At 35.7% G+C, this 22836-nt stretch overlaps 1 protein-coding gene across 2 annotated transcripts in view; it reads left to right on the top strand.

The window, feature by feature from the left end:
- The window catches only part of MRPS35 (mitochondrial ribosomal protein S35), a 46801-nt gene that overhangs the window by 21515 nt on the left and 2450 nt on the right, over positions 1-22836 (top strand). Inside the window, exons 6-7 of one of the 2 annotated variants that reach the window (XM_058558592.1) lie at positions 4250-4359; positions 6321-6390. The exons of the other annotated variant lie outside the window; for it this stretch is intronic. Of the exons in view, the coding sequence (XP_058414575.1) occupies positions 4250-4359; positions 6321-6390 (180 nt within the window). The remainder of the gene's footprint in view (positions 1-4249; positions 4360-6320; positions 6391-22836) is intronic. 2 annotated transcript variants of the gene reach the window in all.

The following is a 22836-nucleotide window of genomic DNA, read 5'->3' as shown; positions in this document are numbered from 1 at the left end:
TTTTTGGGCATCACAAAATGCTTCAGGCTCATCTTATAAATTTCCTGTTCCACTCCTAGAATCAGCCATTTCTCCAGGGAGCTCTGACTAATGTACTCTGATTCAGCTATCCTGGAGGCGGCTACTCACCTTTTTGAGGTGCCTCCAAGACCCTCAAAAAATTAGTTTTTGTACTCCATGTAGTCTATATTTTAAATCAGAACATTCCAAGTATACTCCAAAAATATGTTGAAATCTCTGCAACCATTTTTACATTATATGCTAACAAATAGACAAACTCTAATTTCTAGAAATTTTTCAGTAATACAGCCCTGGTTTTGTAATTTTTCTTTCTTTGCTAGATTTTGGTTTCAGGGTTTTGCCCATCTTTATGAAATAAATTTATGAAGCTTCTCAGCCTTTTTTTAATTCCATAGAACAGTTTAAATATCTTAACTATATATTTATGTATTTAGAGAGATTGAAAATATTTTAAAATCATAGAAGACAATACATGTTTACTGTGTAAATTTTAGAAAATCTAGATAAACAAAAGGAAAAAAGAAAAAGAACTTAAAATTCTACTCTTCTGACATCATTCTACAGGTTCATATAAAGTGCCCATGGAGTATTAATACCTGATACATTTTTAAGAACTTAATAAACGTTACCTGTTTTTAGTAATGATAACAACAACAACCAGCAATTGTTGAGCTCTGTGTTATGTAATAAAAAATCTCTGAACTCAGAGTCAGGAAACCTAGATTTTGCCTTACTTACTGTGGGCCTTTGTCTTCAGTACCAGAATAGACATTTAAAGTCCCTACTGTTTCTAAGTTTGCTTATTTTATTACATATAAAAATAATCTCATTGCTTTATTTTAAGTATGCCACCAGATATCACTTATTATATCGTGCCATCATCCCCTCTTGTCTCCTTTTTGTCTTGTGCTGCTGTGTGATACCTTTATCTCTCTCTCTCTCTCTATCCTTCTGCCTGACTCATGTCTGCCCTTCTGGACTCTGTTCACTCTACCCACTGATTGTTAAAGCTCAGTGGTGGTGTCCTGAATAGTGTCATGTAGGTCAAGGGTGTAAAAGTGGGTAAAACAGTGGGACTAGAGCATGTGCAGTTTGGTGTGATTTAAAGCAATATTGTGAAAGTAATCATACTATAAAATACATTTTAGAGATATTCAAATTTTTATATTTAGAGAAGGAAAAGTGGTATATTTTTCTTGATAGTCATAAAAGCAAAACATCAAAAACAATATTTTTATAGGCTTTACTTTAAAAGTGCTTTCTTCTATTTTATTGAGGTCATATTGTCTTATAGTGTAAATTTCAGGTGTACATTATTATGTTTCAGTTTGTGTATAGACTGCATCATGTTTGTCACCAGTAGTCTAGTTTTTATCCGTCACCATGCATATGTGCCCCTTTATCCCTTTCGCCCTCCCCCCACCCCATTCTCCTCCGGTAACCACTAATCTCTTCTCTTTATCTAGGTGTTTTTTTAATCTTACACATGTGAGTGAAATCATAGACTATTTGTCTTTTTCTGTCTGACTTATGTCACTTAGCATAATACCCTCAAGGTCCATCCATGTTGTCACAGGTGGCACAATTTTGTTTTTTTTATGGCTGAGTAGTATTCCATTATATATATACCACATCTTATTTATCCATTCATCCATTGCTGGGCACTTAGGTTGCTTCCACATCTTAGCTATTGTGAATAATGCTGCAGTGAACATAGGGATGTGTATATCTTTTTGAATTAGTGATTTCATGTTCTTTGGATAAATAGAAGTAGAGTAGCTGGATCATATGGTATTTCTATTTTTAAATTTTTGAGGAATCTCCATACTGTTTTCCATAGTAGCTGCACCAGTGTGCACTCCCACCAGCAGTGGATGAGAGTTCTGTTTTCTCCACAGCCTCTCTAACGTACAAGTGCTTTCTTCTATTTAATCTCATTTATTCCTGAAAAAAATTCTGTGAATCCTTTCTATTTTATGAATGAGGAAACAGACAGGAAGATCAAATGATTTGTTTAAGGTCACTTAGCTGATAAGTAGCAAATCTAGAAATCAAACCCAAATCTTGTCTTACGTGTAATACCAGAGTTCTTTAACTAACTTCAGTATACTTGTAAATAGAGAAAATAGTTCACACATTTAGATATTTTTCAATTTATGTATCTCTTTTCAATATGGGCATTTGAAGATACACACATAGAAACACAACCTCCTATGATTTGAAATGTCAGCATTGTTTTGGGGATAATGTTAATAGAACAATATTGAGGCTTTAAAATACAGCAACTTGAGAAAAGAAGAGTCTAAGGATTCTTCTGAATTTTGGAGAAAGAATGACAATGAATGCTACTCAGCATCAGAGTCAGAGTGTTAGTCCAGGTTAAAGACTACAATTTTGCAGTGCCTTTGAGTGCTAGCAGGTGGCGTGAGTGTACCACACAGCTGTTTCTGAAATATTTAGGAGTTTCTGCCATAAACTCCATGTAATTTTTGAACATTAAAATGTTAATATGAACATGGATTTTAAACAAGTTGTAATAATGATCAGCATTACTGCCATTTTTTTTGACTACTGTATAAAAAGCTAGAACACTTAAATTTTTTCAATGGTAACTTTTAAATTTATTGTTAAACATCAGGATTTCATTGAAGGGAGTTTTAAAAGGAAAAATCACTACATTCTCACTATCCTAATGTTAAAACTATTTATTTTTTTCTCTGTACTGTGATTTTATGATTTTCTTATAAGTAATTCTTTATATTGTTAACAATCAGAGTTATCATAAAATTGCTTATTTTATCCATCAAGCGGATAATGTAGTTGTTGATACATATTCTTTCCAGGTGACTGTGGTAATTCACATTGTGTGCAACATACGACCATTCTGTTGGATTGATATTTCATAGTCAATGTTTTTATTCCTTATGTTCTTTAAGAGAACATTTATATATTATTTATTTTCTATTTTCTCTAGTTCAAGTAAAAAATTCACAGTGCTTAAAAAATATATATCTTCCCCTTCTTTTTAATTTATGTACTCATTCAGCAAATATATGTTGTATTCTTTTTAAGGGCGAAGCCATTGCCAAGAACAAAACAGACATCATTCTTACCCTCAAGGGTTTGCAGTCTAGTGGGAAGACTGGAAAAATAAATAAGCTCTTATGCGATGGTATTTTGAGGGCAGTGCAGAGTTGTTGAAGCTAGAGAGAAGAAATGGATGGGATTTCAAACTCTAATTTTTTCATCTTCATGCAGTTATGACTCTTTCTTCTTCTTGACACGCTCCATGGAAAAATAATCTATGGTTTACCTTATTTAACTGTATTCTAGTATCTAACTTCTTTTCCTTGTCAAGCCTATTCATCTCTAGATAATACCTTCAGCCCATGCCATAATTCTCTGCAAGTTAAAAAATGTGTTCATTTAGTCTGGCATTTCCCAAAATATGTTTTAAAGAAGATTAATTCCATGAACTGTCCCTTGAAAAGTGGAATCTGAGGTCAAATAAATTTGGGAATCATTACATAACAACCCTGCATCTTGAAATTTCAGAATGCTCAGTAGCATATTACCTCCTCTAAGAAATCCTGCCAAAAAGAACCCAATTTAACTCAGCCTTTCTTGAATGTATTCAACAGAAATAGCCTTTTTAAAGAAATATTTTTTCTTAGCAGCCTGTGGGACTAGCATTAACATTTTGAGAAATGTTGAGCTGAATTATTTCAAATATTTTGATCTTTCGTGGATGCTGTATTCTAGCCTCCATGAGAGATCTATAGCTTTTAAGGTAAATGCCCATAAACAAGTTGCAATAATATGGGTCTCATAATTGCATGGTAGAAATTTCCTAAAGCTCTTATGTTTTATCCATTTATTCCTATATTTCAGCTTTACTAACGCTAATTGAGTTTAATTTTATCAGTGCTACTCATAAGCACCGTAATTTCATTTATTTAAGAGACATGTCATTGGTTCTTTCAGGAAAGGTACTAATGCCCAGAACTGTCAAAGAACTCCAAACAATTTTCTCCCCCTCCCTTTTTTTCCATGAGTAAGATCAGGCTTCATAATGCATGCCAATTGCTAACTCTGTACAGAAAGGAGTTGGAAAAGCTTTCTTTTTGGTCAGTTTAATGTTAATACAAATGATATTGCTACTGTTTTTTTCATTAAACAAAGCATGTGAAACAATTTTTTTCAAATAATTTTTTCTTGTGTTTTTAAGGTTAAACTTTCCAGTTTGAATTTAGATGATCATGCAAAGAAGAAACTTATTAAACTTGTAGGGGAGCGATACTGCAAGACCACAGATGTGCTTACCATCAGAACAGATAGGTAAAGAAAGAAAAGTGCAGCAGATCAGTCACGTGTGTTGCTTTATTGTCCTCCAGTGCCGTGGCAGTCGTTTTGTAGGAGATGACATTGAAATTAGGGGTAGCCTTTCATATCAACTTATATTACCTTATTAGGTCAGAGAAGTTGTCTAATTCGTATTTTTAATATCCTGACACTAGCCCACTATTGCTGTGATCTGTATGTACATGGAGAGGCTTGCCTAGCTGGGTTAAATTACTGTTATTTTTAATCTTGATTTTAATATATCCATGGATGTAAAACTCAGGGAAGATGTTAGAAAACAAAGCATGATTTGCTAGTGATTAATGCATAAATAGGTTTTTACAAAGTCAAAGTATATAAAAATCTTATAGTTCAAAATTAAAATTATTAAATTAAATATGGAAATTTAATTTACCAAGGCACTTTTGTAAATAAGCAGAATTTCAGTGCTAGCATAGAAGGTCGTAAAAACAGTATTAAATTTATCATATATGAATTTATAAATTAGGTCATTTGAGGTAAGGAAAGGTTATTGGTACGTTTTTACTAAATGGTTATTTTATTTCTAGAATTATATTTCAGTTGTTTTTAAATTATGTGAAAATATAAAAGACCTGCCTTTAAGAAAAGCAAGTGGAGGGGCCAGCCTGGCGGCGCAAGTGGTTAAGCGCACGCGCTCCGCTACGGCTGCCCAGGGTTCGCCAGTTCAGATCCTGGGCGCGCACCGACGCACCACTTGGCAAGCCATGCTGTGGTGGCATCCCATATAAAGTGGAGGAAGATGAGCACGGATGTTAGCCCAGGGCCAGTCTTCCTCAGCAAAAACAAAAAAAAGAGGAGGATTGGCAGATGTTAGCACAGGGCTGATCTCCTCACAAAAAAAGAAAAGCAGGTGGGCAGCTATCTTCTTTCCTTCCCTATGCCAGATTGAATGCCTTTGGATGAGTCAGTATCAATGAGGTTTTGTATCCTGCTTCTTAGTGGTGGAAGAAGCAGCATGACACACATACAAGATAGTAACAGTGCGGAGGTGGAAGAAGCTTGGGAACCATGATTTCAGATTATTACTGTATGGAGGAAAATAGATCTGAAATATAGTGGTAATATTCTTTTTGCTATCTTTAGAAAATGTAAAATAATGTCATGTTTTTAGTTTGTGCAACATAAAATACCTTTAGAATTGTTTGAAATTCTATACGTATCTGATAATGTTGCTTTCTTTTTCTCTAAGTACAAGAGATGTTGTACTTTCTCTAAGTCAGTGTGTATTTGTTTTATGGTAACAACTATTTAGAGTAGAGGACTATTAAACCTAAGTATATGATAAACAGAGTGCAGTTAAAGTCGTTTGTCATATGATAGTTTTATTTTATATTTAAAGAAATTTCCTTTTCTGTAGTATTTTATTAACCTAAAAGCTAAACATGCCATCTCATATTTATGTAGAAGTTTTACCTATTACTAGGTTATTAGTTCCATTTTAAATACAACAGCAGCAGTATAGCATTGTATAGTGTAGCTCGTTTTTAAAAGAATTGGCTCTGGGGAAATGAAGATGAACATTTAGATTAGCATCTGTCATCAGTCTATCTCATATTTAAAATAAACTTGGCAGATATGCTCACACCATCCAGTAGACTCTTAGCCCTGAGATCGTGAAGGGCACTTGGATTGGATACAATCATATTTAAAATAGCATAATGCTATTATCAGATACAAATGTCTCCATTGGTGATGAAAGCAAAGAGATACTCTAAATAAAAATAACACCAGTTTTTAATATCCTCAAATAATGAACTACATAGAATATTCTTATTCCAAGAACACAATTTTCCTAAAGCAGATAGGGAATACCCAAATATAAGTTATCTTTTGTATTTAGTATTTGTATATTTTGCAGATTATTCTATGTACTGAATTTTTAGAATTTTGACTTCCTCCTTCTCTCTCTTTTAAAGGTGCCCTTTAAAGAGACAGAATTATGATTATGCAGTGTATCTGCTAACAGTTTTGTACCATGAGTCTTGGGTAAGTGATTGTGTGTGAATGTTGAATGATTTTGTCAGTGTGATTTAGATGATGTTAACCTGTCAAAACACTGTGTGGCAAGTACTCAAGTGGGTATTTAATGAACCGCTAGATAAGCTAAAGGTATGTGAATGTTATAGTTTCTACGCACATTGAAAGTGAGAATCTTGAAATAGATTACACAGTCCATCTCAGGACCTTACAGAAATCAGAGGACTAAAATGCCTTTAAAATTCAGAGTTTCTGATTTTGGTTGAAAAATTCAGAATTTTTTACTCTTTTTTTGTTTAACTTTGGCTGAAAGTTGTCAAAGTTTTGGAAGGGTAATCATCCTCTGCATAACTTGAGAATTTATAATTCATCCTATTATTCAAATAAACTGCAGAACAAAGCACCAAAACTTTGTAGAGAGGTATTTTAAACGCTTATTAAATTTTTTAGTTGACATGTAGCCTTTCATGTGAACATTTCACTGGTATACAGTAGGTACAATTAAGGGCAATTAATTATTTAAATAGTATTAAAAATAGTCTTGTGTCAGAATTTACTGAGTTTTAGTATAAGAATATATAGTTATAAGGAAGATGTTGCTGTGCTTGAGATCAACTCATCTAATTTAAAGTTGGTTAACTAATATGTTTAGGTAACTCAGAATTTTAAATATTATTTTTAAAAATTAAAATAATTTTAGATATTCATACAAATTAAATTTTTTGTAGCTTGCCCAACATAGACATGGGACTCAATAGCATTTCATATTAGGAACATTTGAAGGAATAGAGATAGCAAGAGAAAGAGTCCCTCTCTTTGGATGTTCAAAGGATTTCATATGAAAGAGGGGTTAGGTTGGTTTTTCAAGACTTTTAGGGATATAAGGAGGTAGAAGCAATAGTGAGACAGACTTCAATTCACTGAGTAAAAACTTTCTGAGAGTCATCTAAGGATGGAGTGAGCTACTTTAGTAGGTAGAAAATGTTCCATCCATTGGCTCTTTAGTGGGAATGTGGTAAAAGCAGCATACTTCTTGGGTATAGGTAGTTGGATTAGATGGCCTTTAGAATCTTCTTCCATCCCTGAGATATTGTAATTCTGTGAACATATGCAGTTTAGTTCTCTAAACTGATCGCAGCATTTCATTGATATTAATAATAAAAACAGTTACAGCCAAGAGGATTAGTGGAAAATAAAAGAAAATAAAACTTTGTTATAAGGTTAGTAAAAACAAAAAGTAGCTGGTAGCTCTTCTCTTCTTTTGAGGTATTCTGATTATCATAATTCATCTAGATTTTCTAGTTCCTGGCTTCAGGAACAATATAATAGCAGTTAATCACTCCTTCCTGTCGGTTGATTTTATAAATGCCTTTGCCTTAAGGTCATTAAGTTCCCTTTTGAACCAGCAACATGGCTGAATTAGCTACAGCTCTATGACTGCTGCTTAAAGAGTTAATACCAAACAATAAAAGCCAACCAGTTTTGAGTCTCTTATTTTGCCAGCAGCCTGTAAAATGCATTTGCCCCAAAGGAAATGACAGGCATAAATAAATTCAGTGAAAGTTGACTTACTGGATTCTTTCTGTGGTTCCATGACATAGAATCCAAACGAGTTTATCTTCTGGATTCACGCAAGAAACCTTTGGTCTTTAATGCTAATTATTTTGATGCTAGAATAAGTAGCCATATAAAACTGTCCTAAACAGATATAGTTAAAGAATTCCTATATTAAACTTGGTTCTTGATCCTTTCTAAACAAGTACCATCAGTGAAGATGCTTTAAGAGAATGCAGATGAGCCATGGAATTTTGTAGAGCTGGTGGAACAAAATTTTTATTGAATTGAAATTTTTTTTTTCCTTCACCAGCGTGGAATTCATACTTGAAATTGATGTTGCCTCCTAGTATTTAATCAAATATTTAGAGAACCCCCTTTTAATCCATTCCTTTATTTTTCAGACTAGCTTCAGAGCATTTAATACCTAAGGGCTAAGCTTCCCTTAACTTCTTAGATTTTTAGCCTTTCCGTGAATGTTACCTCTCAGTAGTGTTGAGAGAAAAGTAGTTGGTAGTTCTGTGTAGCACAGAGTACTGAGACGTCTCTGAAAACATGTTCATCTAGACTTCAGTATAAGGAAGTTATTGTTGTGTGCTGTTCAAAACAGCTATAGAAGTGTCCAAGTAGACTTTAAAAAGCATAGATGTCACAAAGCATAGACTTGAGGCTTAGAGGCTTAGTAGTCTTTCAAAGAATTGTTGCAGTGCTAGGAACATGGTAAGAGATAGATAGATATTAGACCATTTATCCTTCAGCAGTTCAAAGAAGCAAAGAAACTTGTAATTTGGTTAATATTTCAGTATTACACATTGTTAGCATAGAAATGAATTAAGTTTTAACCTTTGGAACCATACAGATTCAAATCCCATTACTTGTTACTTGTGTAGGCTTGGCCAGCCATTCAACTTCTGAAGCTCAGTTTTCTTCTAAGCGTTTTTGGGTGGATCAGGGAGAATTTACGTGCAATGTCTGGCAGATAGTGGGCTCTTGGTAAATGGTGGCTATTAATATTGTTGTTAATACTACTAAAATGAAGAGAGATTTATCTTAGAATTTCACAATCAGTTATTTCCCAATTTCTGTATACAGCTTTCATTTAACTTGACGGAAACTTTATACAGGTAGTCAGATCTGTGCCCTGTTGTATTTGAATTATTAGGACATGTATCCTACTCATATTCTGACATAATTGATAATAACAAAACTTCCTAAATTTTAACTTTGTTGTGTGATATTCTTCAAACCTTCCACAAGTGATTTTGTTAAGAAATGACTGAATGACACATTTTGCAAAGTAAATTGCACAAAAGATAGACTAAAACACGGACACTGGGAGAAAGAAAAAAGCGCTTGCTCTAGAAAACAGAGATCTGAAATCAAATTCTAAGAATTCTTGGTTGATTTTGATATTTAATTACTAATGGTTGCTCTTTTAAATTTGAAGTTTTGGCTGTCTTATTTGGATTTCATGATAGTCTTATTGCTAGTCAAAAATATACCTAGCTTTGTAATTAAGTGGTTCTAAAAAGTCATGAAATAAAAACTTCTAAGTTGGATAATTTTACACCCACTAAAAGAGTTCATTTCCCCCCACACCCCAAGCCCCAGTAGATAGTTGTATGTCATAGCTGCACATCCTTGGAGTTGCTGTAAGTGGGACGCATCCTCAGCATGGCCGGAGAAGCGGTGCGTCAGTGCGCGTGCCCGGGATCTGAACCTGGGCTGCCAGCAGCCGAGCGCGGGCACTTAACCACTAAGCCACGGGGCTGGCCCTAAAAGAGTTCATTTTTAAAGGGGGCCTTATTGCAATTACTTCTGATAAAAATGAAGAATCCTTTTGCAGAGCCATAATTACCATTTAGTCTGTTTGGTTTACGAGTTCATTGTGATTATGTGTGCTCACAGACACGTACATTTCCAGGTTGTATTAGAGAACACTTGAACGATGTCTATGTTGTTGACTCTTTCTTGCATTCAACAATGATTTTGTTCTTGAATACAAGCACAGTGATACGTATTGGTAGGACTATCAAAATGAATGAGTCTCTGCCTTTAGGTACCTTTGTTTCTAGAGGGAATTGATGATTAACACATAGTCTGTTTCACTAGATAATGGAGCTAGGAACATAGTGCTGTGAGAGGTACAGATAAGGATTAATTCTCCCTGGAAGCTTCACAGAAGCGGTGACTGCTTTTGGAAGATGAGTAGGACTGTGCAGTAGAGAAGTAGGTGAAGGAGTCTCTAGGCCTTGTAGATTTAGAGAGTAGGCAGAAGTTTGATGTAGCCAGGAAGTGTAGATTTGTGTCCAGAGGGCAACATTAAGCTGAGAGAGCATTTTACTAGTTGTTTAAAAGGCACCACTTTCACTGTTTTAGTGTTTATGAAAGAGTAAACCATCCTTATAGCAGATACCTAGTGTGCTTTCATTAAATTGAACTGTTTATTGATTGATGGGCAAATGTTTACTGGTTGCCTATTTGCTTCGTGTTGTTGGATATGAAGGTTAACACATAAGGGGAAAAACATCATCTCTTCCATTGAGGAATACTAGTTAGAAGCAAGTTGGATTAGTGATAAACATTACGAAAGTGTTGTAAGGGTTATATAATTTACTATTTAATTTTTTATTCTTCTCTGCTTATTTGTTTCTTATATCCTTCAAGGTTTTCTTGTGATGAGAATTTAAGATCTACTCTCTTAGCAACTTTCAAATATACAATACAGTATTATTGACTGTAGTAACCATGCTGTACATTACATCCACTGACTTATTTATTTTATAACTGGAAGTTTGTACCTTTTGACCATCTTCATCCATTTTGCCTAACCCCCACCCCTGGCCTCTGGCAACCACCAATCTGTTCCCTGTTTCTATGAGTTCCGGGTTTTTTTGGTTTTTTTAGATTACACATATAAGTGAGATAATATGGTATTTGTCTTTTTCTGTCTGGCTTATTTTGCTTAGCATAATGCCCTCAAAGTCTATCCATGTTGTGAGAACTGGTAGGATTTCCTTGTTTTTATGGCTGAATAATATTCCATTGCATATATATATACCATTTATTCTTTATTCATTCATCCATTGATGGACACATAGGTTGTTTCCATGTCTTGGTTATTGTAAATAATGCTGCAGTGAACATGGGGTGCAAGTACCTTTTCCTGTTAGTGTTTTCATTTCCTTTGGATAAATACGCAGAAGTGGAATTGCTGGATCATATAGTAGTTTTATTTTTAATTTTTTGAGGAAACTCCATACTGTTTTCGTTACTGACTACACCAATTTACATTCCCACCAACAGTTTGCACAAGAGTTCCCTTTTCTCCACATCCTGTCCAACACTTATTTCTTGTCTTTTTGATGACAGCCATTCTGACAGGTGTGAGGTGATACCTCATTGTGGTTTTGATTTGCATTTCCCTGATGATTTAGTGATGTTGAGCTCTTTTTCAGGTACCTGTGTCCATCTGTATGTCTTCTTTGGAAAAATACCTGTTCAGATCCCCTGCCCATTTTTTCATTAGGTTGTTTGTTTTTTTGCTCTTGAGTTGTGTGAGTTCCTTATATATTTTGGGTGTTAACCCCTTATCAGATATATTTGAGCCTCTTATTCTTTTTCTAATTCCTACTTTGCATCAATAGCAAGTTATACTGTTATTTTATTTCCTATATTGGTTACTAGGGCACTTAACTATAGACAGTTGTCTTGGTCCGTGTTCCGTAGACTGTTTTTGTTGTTCCATGTATGTTTTATCTTTCTAACTAATTGTAAGGCCCTCATTAGCATGCATCTGACTTTTTTGTATTTCGTTCTTCAGAGTATTTAGGTCAGTGCTAGGTACGAACACTAAATGTTTAATAACAGCTATTGAAACATTGTCTATTCTTTTGGATATCCATAAATAGACTTTTGAAGTACAGTCATGTGTCGCTTAACGACAGGGATATAGTCTGAGAAATGCTTTGTTAGGTGATTTTGTTGTGCAAACATCATAGAATGTACTTATGCAAACCTAGATGGTTTAGCCTACTACACACCTAAGCTATATGGTACTAATCTTATTGGGACCATCGTCATATATGCAGTTGGTCATTGACTGAAATGTCGTTATGCAGCACATGATTATAGAAGGTTTTCAACTTCAAAAGTAAGGTGACAAAGGCATAAACTCCCTTTTCAATAACATAGAATGTAGCGTACTTACTAGATGTTAGCAATAATCAGCTTACTGGGGTAAATTGTTGATCTATTAATAATGTTATTAATAGATCAACAATCAATAATTATGTACAATTTTTAAGAAATATCTTTGCAACAGTTTTAGATACTTAATTGTCATGGATGTATGATTTAGGCTATGTATAGGTCAGGTTTCTTTTTTATTTGATTATATTTTTTTCAAATATTTAAACAAAAAAGTGTTCTAATCCTGCATTACTTTGCAAGTTCTCTTCCAGTGTTTGCTTCTATGAGTTTGTTTCATGATGCTAATTTATATTTGACAATTTTAATAGAATCTATATTCTAGAAAAATATTGGCCATTCCTAGCAAGATGCGTCTCTTTAAGGTGAAGTATATTTATGCATAAACTTATGCATAAACGGATATTACGGTGTTCGTTAAAGAAAAACAACTAATTAAACACATTAATTGAACTCCCATGATGAGTCAGAGCAGCATTCATGGTGGACCCCTGACAGTAAAGAGTGCTTACATTCCATCTTTTACTTGATTCCCAACAAATAGCACATCAGGCCTTTGTTTTAAAAGTGGATCTGCAGTGTTGCTCTGAGAATCAACTGTGTCTCTTTCTCTGACTTTATTTTTTACCTTGTGCTATATCAAATGATCACCTTGGATGAATACAAAAAGGGGTGAGAGGTGGGGTAGGAGTTCTTCTGTTTTTAAAAAGTGCTTTAAAATAGTGTCTTTTTTTTTTTTTTTTTAAACTCAAAGCATTTAGTGTGGCCACCAATTTTAAATTAGTGCTGACTTCGAAGGTCAGGAATCAAAAAATTTATCTCTTACAAACTCTTCATTATATACATTGAGAAGTTAGAGGAGAGATCATGTACATTGCCCAAGGTCACAGAGTTTGTTAGCCAAAGAACTCAGACCTGAACTGCAACTTCAAAGTTTCATAGTCTTCCCATGGTATCATACTATTTAGTTTTGACTTCCATTATAAAACATTCTGAAATAAAAGAGATGAAATCAAACCTGAACTTTAGCTGCTAGTTTGCTATCTTCTCAAACTTAACCATTGACTAATTGAAAATGTATCTCTCTCTATAACCTCTTTTTAGCTGGGAGTTGCATCAGACTGACCTGTGAAGCTTTTTTTAAATTACTGCAGATGCTTAGACGCTATGGAATCAAAATTTCTCGTGGTGGGACCTAGGCTTGTTTCATTTTAAAGGCTCTGTAGATGATTCTGATGCTGAGCTCTGACTGTGAATAATTTCCTCAATCTTTGAGTGTCATTAATAGAGAAACTGAGTAGAAGGTTGGTATATCTCTTTTAAGACAGGTTTTGTACATGTATCCAGTATCAGCACTTAAGGGTTCAGGATGGGAATTAGAATGAGAAGGGCAAGAAAATGGAGGAATTTATTATGCGTACGTAGATTTTTTGGCTTGACGTGGTAGGCACTAGGCAGCTGTTCTGGATTCTTGAGCGGGATGATGATACACTGAAGGTGACACTTCACATATCTCTTTGCCTTCAGGCAAGACTTTCTTTTACTTCTGATGCTCAAGAGCCTGCCAGATAAAGACCAGTAAGAAAAATTCATGTTTTTTTCACCCAAGTGACTGAAGTCGTGAACCCTGAGAGTGACACTGTTTTTTTCCCTCTCTCTCGATATCTAGTAAGTTACCAGGTCTTTTCAGTTTTAGCTTTTAAATATCTGTTAAAACTGTTTTCTCCTCTTTATCCCTACTGCTGCTACCCTAGTATGGGTCTTTTACCTGAATAACTATAATAGCCTTATTGATTTTCCTATCTCATTCATCTTTCATATTGCTATTAAAGTAATTGTTCTAAAAAACAAGTCCGTTGTGTCATAGGCCTTTATAAAATCCTTCAGTGGTTCCCCGTTATCTAGGATAAAATCTACACTCCTTAGCATGTCTCTTCACAGCAGTTTGCCACCTCCTTACCAGCTACTCTGGAAACGTAGGTTATATATCCTATATATGATGAACATAATGTGTTTTTTCATAGCGGCATATGATGTTCTCTTTGCTTATAATCCTTTTTTTGAATTGATCTGCCTTGCAGATTGGTATGAATCCTTTAATACTCCTCAAATGTAATCTCTTTTAGACGTTCTCTGCCCATCCTTTTTCCCTCCTCCCTCTGCCAGTTAGCATTCCTTTTATTACTTTTATGGTAATTGCTTATATACGTGTCTGCCTAACTCCATTAGACTGTGAGATCACTGAGGGCAAGGACTACATATTTCATTCATCTTTATATTCCCAGCATCTGGGACAATGTCTGGCATGTCAGCAAACTTTTTAAAACCAGTTTGGGTTGAATTGAATTCCTTGACATATTCAGTTAAAAATTTAGCTTTGGTAACTGAAAGAATTGGCAGTAATTTTTTATCCATTATGGATATTTACCTCTTCCTATTTAATAACTTGGATTTTTTTTAACGGTTAAACTGTTTTCTCTCATATAGCACAATGCCTTACTTGTAACCATGAGAAGTGGAATATTACTCTGATTCATGTCCTAGGCCAAGAGAGTTGTAAATAAGATGGTAGAAAGTGACAAATTTGTGTGTTTAGTGGAACAGATATTTCTTTGCCTTCTATTACGTCAGAATACACTGACCATTGCATGAGGGAGCTATTATATGTTTTTCTTTGTATTGAATTTATGCTTACAAGAGGAAAAAAGATGATAGGTTCAAATTAAGTTATTCTTTCGTTCTTTTTATATTCTCTCTACCACGTCTCCATGTTCCTTGGAACATGTTTTTCTACCACTAACAAGCAGTATGATTTGGTGCAAATTATTTAATTGCTCTGGGCCTCAATTTCCTGGTTTGTAAAACATGGTACTAACTCATGGTAATAGTACTACCTCATAGGGTTGTTGTGAAAGTGAAATGAATTAATATACGTATGGTGCTTAGACTAGTGAGTATTCTAATAGCTATTCAGACTCATCGCATGCCACTTTGCTCACCTTGGCCTTCGTTCAGTTATGTCCTAGTACATTATGTACATTCAGAATGTACTAGGCTCTTTCCTGCCTCCAGGCCTTTATGGATGCTATTTTCTCTACTGTGATCACAGTTCATCTGACTGGCTCCTGTTCAACTCCAGGTCTCCTGCTAGACCGGCAATTCCAGGACAGCACAGTGCCTGGCACAGAATTTGTGCAATAAATATTTATTGAGTGAGTGAATAATTGAGCCAGCTGTGGAAGAGAGAACAGGATCATGTGGAATGGAAAGTTGTTTCCTCCAGGATTGAAGTCAGAGCAGGTTCTCTCAGTGTAGGCAGGGAAGAAAAGGGAGACCACATCTATGTATATCTATGTGTGTGTTTTATATACACACTTATAAATGAAATGGTGAAATTATAAATGTTTAATGGTTTAAGTATTAAAATAAAAGTCTGCAAATTATCAGACTCTTTGCCTAAGTGATGGTCAGTTTGAGCTTACATTGTATTTTTAATTGCACCCCAGTAATTTGAATACGCGGTTTTTGATGCTTTAAAATTAGTACATTCCAACTACCCTTCAAAAAAAGAACCTTAAAAAACTTCAATCCTGGGTGTGATTTTAGAAGCTAAAAATTTGACAGTGAATTGTAAGTCGGGATACAGAATTGTAAATAAAATTTAATCACGGCAGTGCTTTAAAAAATGGATTTAGAAGGACGTGTACTGTGTCGCCAGAATTGATTGGTTATCTTTAGGTGGTAGAATTATAGATGATATTTTTTCCTTTTACTTTTCAGTAATTTCTGTCTTTTCTGTGAAGATGTGTATAGAACTACAACCTACTGGTATTGTATCAAAATTCAGTTCTGGATTATCATCCCTTTGGTATTAACCCTCTATTTTTAGAGGCCTTTAATATAACAGTGAACATTTTGCTGAAAGACATTAAAGTTAAAGAATAATGTTTTTTAAAAAAGGAAACTCTTCCAAAAAGGCCAATTTAAGTTACATAAATGTAAAAATCTTATTTCACAATTGTCATTTTTAAGTATAACATCTTGGAAAGATACTGCTTGTTTACAAATAATACTGAGCCATTTTAACTAATTTCTAATTGGAATATGTCATGTTTCTAGAAGTGTCTGCTATATGTTTTAGTCTAAATTAATTAGTTTCCCAGGTTTTGTCCTTTCCCTCTTTTTACCTCATTCTGCACATTCTTCCAGGCAATTTATATTCTGACAACTCTAAATTCTTTCTATCTTCAAGCCTCTCTCCTGAGTGCCCTGTGTTAGTTGAGACCCTCTTCTTGTGAGTCATAGAAACTCACTGAAGCTCATTTAAGCAGAAAAGATACAAAGGCAAGGATGCTACAATTTTCAGGAATGAGAAGGAACAGAAACTAGGACAATATAAGGGCTGTCTTTTAGTCTCTGGGCTCTGTTACTCTAGGCAGCTGCCTCATTCTTTTCTCGCTGCAGACGGATTTCCTCTCCTCCTCCAGTCTATATGTCAGAAAGCCTGACTTTGGCTGTTGCAGAATTTATAGGACTAGTCTCCCCAGTGGCAGGGGAGAAGGCAAAGGGAGGGGAAACAAAACACTAAACTAAAATAAATTGAATTCTCTTTCTGCATTCAAACTCCAAAGGAAGGTCTCTGCTTCATTCAGGCATTGTCCAGTAACTGGCGAGGTGGGCAAGAAGATACCAGGGAAACATAACTATCAGGGGCCAATAACCTACACCCAGGAACTGCTGGTTGAATTGATTGAATGAATGAATGAACGAACTAACTGACCTAGGTTAGGTTCTCGTGAATCAAAACACTACCAAATTACTTATGTTATTGTGGTTATGATTTTTAAAATAGTCCTTGTTTTTTAAAGAAAAATAGTAACGTGTTACAGATGAAATGACATAATGTCTAGGATTTCCTTTAGAATAATTCAGTGAGGACATGGGAAGCAGGCAGTGGGTAAAGGCATGTATGCAACAAGATTGGCCATGAGTTAGTTGTTGAAACTGGCTGGTGGGTACAAGACAGTTCATAGTGCTATTCTCTTTATTGTTGTATATGTTTGAAATTTTCTCTAATAGACTTTTTTGTTAAATCACAAAACCAAAACTGTACTTAATAGAGTTAATAGCTTCTATAAAGTGATTGGCTTATAAATCGAATTAATTTTGTTCCAAATCAGTATTATCACATTTGAGTAGTGAGTTGGTTTTTATTTTAGCCAACTCTGTTATGTTGCCTGAAGGGGGATTTTAGCAGATGTATAATATGAGTAATCAGATGTACATTTTTTGTAAAATAGTTTGATATGAAAACATTAATTTTTAGCTAGGGTGCCTGGAGACATCCAGTATCTCCTAGTACTGCCCAGCACATAGTAGATTCTCAGTAAATATTTTTTAAAGAATGCTCGATAGCAGTCACAAACCAAAAGGGAGCTTTGTCTATTGAGCTGTTTTCTTGCAATTTATTTGTTGAAGAAATCTCATTTGTTTTTTTTGCTGTAGGCTTTCCCAGTTTTTATGCTGTAGGCTTTCCCATCATTTGAATTTGGCTGATTGTATCCCTGTAGTATATTTTAAAAGTTGAAAGTTGGGGGGCCCAGCCCAGTGGTGTAGTGGTTAAGTTCGCACGCTCTGCTTTGGCAGCCCCGGGTTCTTGGGTTCGGATCCCAGGCACAGACCTATGCACCGCTTATCAAGCCATGCTGTGGTGGCATCCCACATACAAAATAGAAGAAGATGGGCAAAGATGTTAGCCCAGGGCCAATCTTCCTCACCAAAAAAAAAAAATTGATAGTTTGATCTAGAGGCCTAATCAAATTCTAATTTGATATATTTTTTTAAAGTACTGCTGCATAGTTGGTATTGTCTTCTTCCACCAGGAAGTACGTGATATCTGATTGTCTCTCTTTCTTTGAACTTAGCACCATAGCTTTGTTGTGTGTGTGTGTGTGTGAGGAAGATTGGCCCTGAGCTAACACCTATTGCCAGTCTTCCTCTTTTTGCTTGAGGAAGAGTGGCCCTGAGTTAACATCTATGCCCATCTTCCTCTATTTTGTATGTGGGACACCACCACAGCATGGCTTGATGAGTGGTTTGGGTCCACGCCCAGGATCCGAACCCGTGAACTTGGGCCACCAAAGTGGAGCGTGCCGAACTTAACCACTAGGCCACTGGGCCAGCCTCAGCACTGTAGCTTTTTAAAGTTAGAAGTTGTAGAAAAATTTTAGGTTTTTGATAGTGAAAATTATACATTTTTACAGTGGTAGTAACTACTAGAAAATAAATTTAAGAATCATTAATCCAGACTAAATTTCCCAAAATCTTTAATTTTTATTTGTATAGAACATTGTTTTAGTCCGTTTGGGCTGCTATAATAGAATACCGGAGAATGAATGGTTTATAAACAACAGAAATTTATTTCTCACAGTTCTGGAGGCTGGGATATCCAAGATCAAGGCACCAGCCGACTTGGTGTCTAGTGAAGGCACACTTCCTGATTCATAGATGACAGTCTTCTTGCTATGTCCTCATGTGATGGAAGGAGCAAGGGCGTTCCCTGGAGTCTCTTTCATAAGGGCACTAATCTTATTCATGAGGGCTCTACCCTCATGACGAAATCGCCTCCCAAAGGCCCCATCTCCAAATGTCATCACTTTAGGGATTCCATTTCAACATGAATTTGGGGGTGGGGGGGCATAAGCATTTAGTCTGTAACAGACGTATAAGAGTTGTCCTCCCAGTTTTAGATTTGTTGGGATTTGTTAAATAGAATCACCAGGAACCTTAGAGGGAGTTAATTAGTGTAATATAAAAAAGGTTTCAGAATCTCTTAATTATAATCTCATAGTACAGATCTGATAAATATAACAATGTAGTTTCCCATTGCTCTGGTTTTGCATTCACTGATCCTGTCTTTTGTATCCAGATTGCTTTTAAATCCCGTTCAATGATTTATTAATTTCAGATATTGTGTTTTTCAATTCCAGATAGTCATTTGATTGTTCATTCTTTATAGATACTAACTCTTTGTTGAAATTCTTCATCATTTAATCCATATTGTTAATCTTTTTCTCTATTTTCTTTAACACATTAAAGCATAGTTATTTTAAAGTTCTTATCTGCTTGCTCTACTACCTGGATCATCTGAAGTTCTGCTTCTATTGTTGTTTTCCCTTGGTTATTAATTACATTTTTTTCTCTTCAGATGTCTAGTAATGGTTGCATGCCAGACGTTGTGTGTAAAAGACCCACAGAAGCTCCAACTGCTGTCACCTGTCAGGAGGAATTTCCACTTTCTTCTCTTAGGCAGAGAGGGTCAGGGGCTTATCGTTTTAATCCAATTAGGATTGAGCTGGACCAGGCTGGCTTGCAGTGTTTATAAGGTTTAATTTACCTTTGATTCGTCCCTTGTCCTCAGGCCGTAGCCTTCTAGGCTTTTGCTTGGGAACTTGGTGAGTCTGCTTCCACATCTCTGAAAGTCTGAGTCACTTGTGCCCTGTAGCAGTTTTGAGCTTAGCTTGGTAACCTCTGGCAGATGTCTTGGGAGGGAGATTGGTTGTGGGTTTGAAACAAAACTTTCTCCCTCTAGCGGGACTTGGTCTCTTATTGGTCTCTTAAACACTGTGAGATCATGAGAGATTTCGCTCTGCTTTGTAGAAGCCTAATTCAGACTCCCTAGCTTCCCATAAGTAGTCCCAGAACTAAAACCAGTCATTTTGGGGGCTCTTCAGCTCCAGTCTGTCACACAAGCCCTGGGTAGCAGCTCAAACCCTGCTTGTTTCTCTTTTCCCAAGCAGCGTCCTTCTGCATGGGCCAAGGCCAGTCTCCTACAGAATTGGAAAAAGCCCTCAGGGAAGAAAACGGCTAGGGATTTTCAGAAGGATCTTGCCCATATCCTTGAAGCCTGGAATTCACATTCATCTAGTCCTCATTGATCCTATAACTCTCTGATATCTTTAAGTTTGGGTTTGTTTTTCTTGTGTCAATTACGTGGCTTTTTCCCATTTGCAGCCAGAGCGGAGGCATGCTGTGACCTATCACATCTTGTTTGCAAGTGGAAATCATAATGTAAAATCAAAAAATTTTGGAGTTTTTTTATTTATACCTCTTAAATGAAAAATATTCTGAAGTGACAAGCATCATGAAAAATATTGCTTTTATATCATTGACAAAGACTAGAAGATATTTTGGAATTGCCTCTTAATATAACATTTACAGATAAGCAGCTCTTCCAATTAGCTCTGTTCTCTCTTCACTGACGAGCCCCATTTGGATGACACTCATCTGTGAAAACTTACACGTTAATGACTAGAAAAGATTTCCCTCAAAAGGTAAATATAGTGATAATAATTAGCTTTTTTTTCCCTGCTTGAAAAACTGAGCAATTCTAGGGCCAGCCCCGTGGCTTAGCGGTTAAGTACGCGCGCTCCGCTGCTGGCAGCCCGGGTTCGGATCCCAAGCGCGCACCGACGCACCGCTTCTCCAGTCATGCTGAGGCCGTGTCCCACATACAGCAACTAGAACGATGTGCAGCTATGACATACAACTATCTATTGGGACTTGGGGGAAAAAATAAATAAATAAATAAAATTATTTAAAAAAAAGAACTGAGAAATTCTAAAGATGTTGTAAAGATCTTTTCTTACATTTAACATAAGACTTCAAAAAACTAGATTTCATTTTCTTGAGACACGTCTTTATAAGAGGTGAATGCTCTCTGTTTCATGTGTGTGTGTTTTCTAATCTGCATTTGATTAGTCATAAAAAGTCTGCACCCAAAGGAGACCACAAGAAAACTGGAGATAAATCAGTTATTTTTAATAACAGGCTATTACCTAAAAAAAATTAAATCTAATTAGTGATACATTTGTCAAGAAGACAAGAGGGGCCGCCTCGTGGCATAGTCGTTGAGTCTGGCACTCTCCACTTTGGTCCCTGGGTTCACAGATTCGGATTCCCAGGCTCAGACTTACAGCACTCATCAAGCCATGCTGTGGCAGTGACCCACATATGCAGTGGAGGAGGATTGGCACAGATGTTAGCTCAGAGTGAATCTTCCTCACCAAAAAAAAAAAAGTTCCAACTCCAGTAAACATGAAAAATCTTTAAAAAAAAAGATGACGAGAAGTAACAAGCATCATGAAAAATATTACTTTTATATCAGTAATAAAGACCTTTTGTTTCTGTATATTCTTTTGTCTAAATTTTATTAATATCAGTCATATGATTTTTGTGATTGGAAATAATATGGCAGAACACTTGGATAATTGTGTGTGTTACCTTTAAAGTTTCAGTTTACTGCTTGATAGTGATGGTGGTGCCCTTGACATAGGAACATGGATTTTGGAGATAGGCCAACAAGGGTTTGAATCCCACTCTTCTTCATTCTTCTTAATAGGTCGTGTTATTAACAGCAAACATTTATTTAGTGTTACTGTGAGCCTGGTACTCTAAGTATGTAGATGCTTTACCTCTTTTAATCCTCACAACAGCCCTGTGGAGTCAGTTCTTATAAAAAGTAGTAAGTGATGAAGCTAGGATTTAGACTTAGTTCTGTAAAACACCAAAACCCATGTTAAATACTGTGTCTTACCACCTCCCCGGGTGACCTGGAGGAGAATCACAGATACACAGCCCTCTACCTATAATTCTAAAACCAAAAGCTTTGGAAATTGCTAGTCTTTTCATAACTTATTTGGTTTCAGAGTGAGAGCTGAATGGATGAGAAGCTATTTGTAGCCTTTGTTTATTCCATTTAGTATGAATATTCATACATGTTGCTGCAAAAATAGTAATGTATTTGCTGAGAGAGTGCTGCTGTAGGCATCCTGGAGCTGTTACAAAATATATGGTATATGCACTGCATTAACTTTATAAAATACAAAAAATTCTGCCATCTGAAACATTCCCAGGCGACTATGGCCCTTTACGTCTGTAATATTTAGTTTTTTTATCTGCAGGGATGTTAAGCTCTAACCCAGTAGGTCTTAATAAGAATTATAAGAAATAATTAATGTATGTAAGCATTTGAAGTACCTGGTACATAGTAAGTATTCAATTTGCTGGAATTGTTACTGTCATTATCTTGGAATTTATATTCAGCCATGCAGAGCTTGGATCCTAAAGCTAGAATATATTGAACACATGGGTTTTGTTTAGCTTGTTGCTGAAGCCCCACACTGCCTTGTGTCTATCTAGGATTAGTAGGAAGCCATGCCTTTCACAGAATGTAGTTACTTTCCCTTACCAGTTACTGTTTAGAAGAGCAGGAATTTTATCCTCTAAATGTACATTATCCCATAGTGCAGCATTTCCTAACCTTTTTCATGTCATTGCACACACAGAAAATTCTTTACCGAGCTAAATGCAGGAGGAGCATGCTGTGGCTGCGCCTGCTACTCCAAGCTCATGTGGCACACCTGTAACACACCTTGGCAAACCAGTGTAGAGTTGTATATACCAAATGGAAGAGGGAGATAAAGGAAATGTTGGAAATTATTAGTGGATTTACTTTGGTTACCTCCTCTGTTTAAGCATCTATTTCAAACCAGTTAAGAAAATCCAGATAAACCTAGGTGAAACATAATTTTTTAAACAATTAAGTCTAATTGCTTGTCTTCTAACAGTTAATGAGATGGAGTGACTGTTTTACTTAACGCTTTATAAAATGTATTTGTTGGCCTCTTAAAT

This window comes from Diceros bicornis, chromosome 17 (assembly GCF_020826845.1).
Source record: "Diceros bicornis minor isolate mBicDic1 chromosome 17, mDicBic1.mat.cur, whole genome shotgun sequence".
Lineage (NCBI taxonomy): Eukaryota > Metazoa > Chordata > Mammalia > Perissodactyla > Rhinocerotidae > Diceros > Diceros bicornis.
The sequence above is the reverse complement of the archived record's forward strand: the minus strand, read 5'-3'. Positions and strand labels throughout refer to the sequence as shown.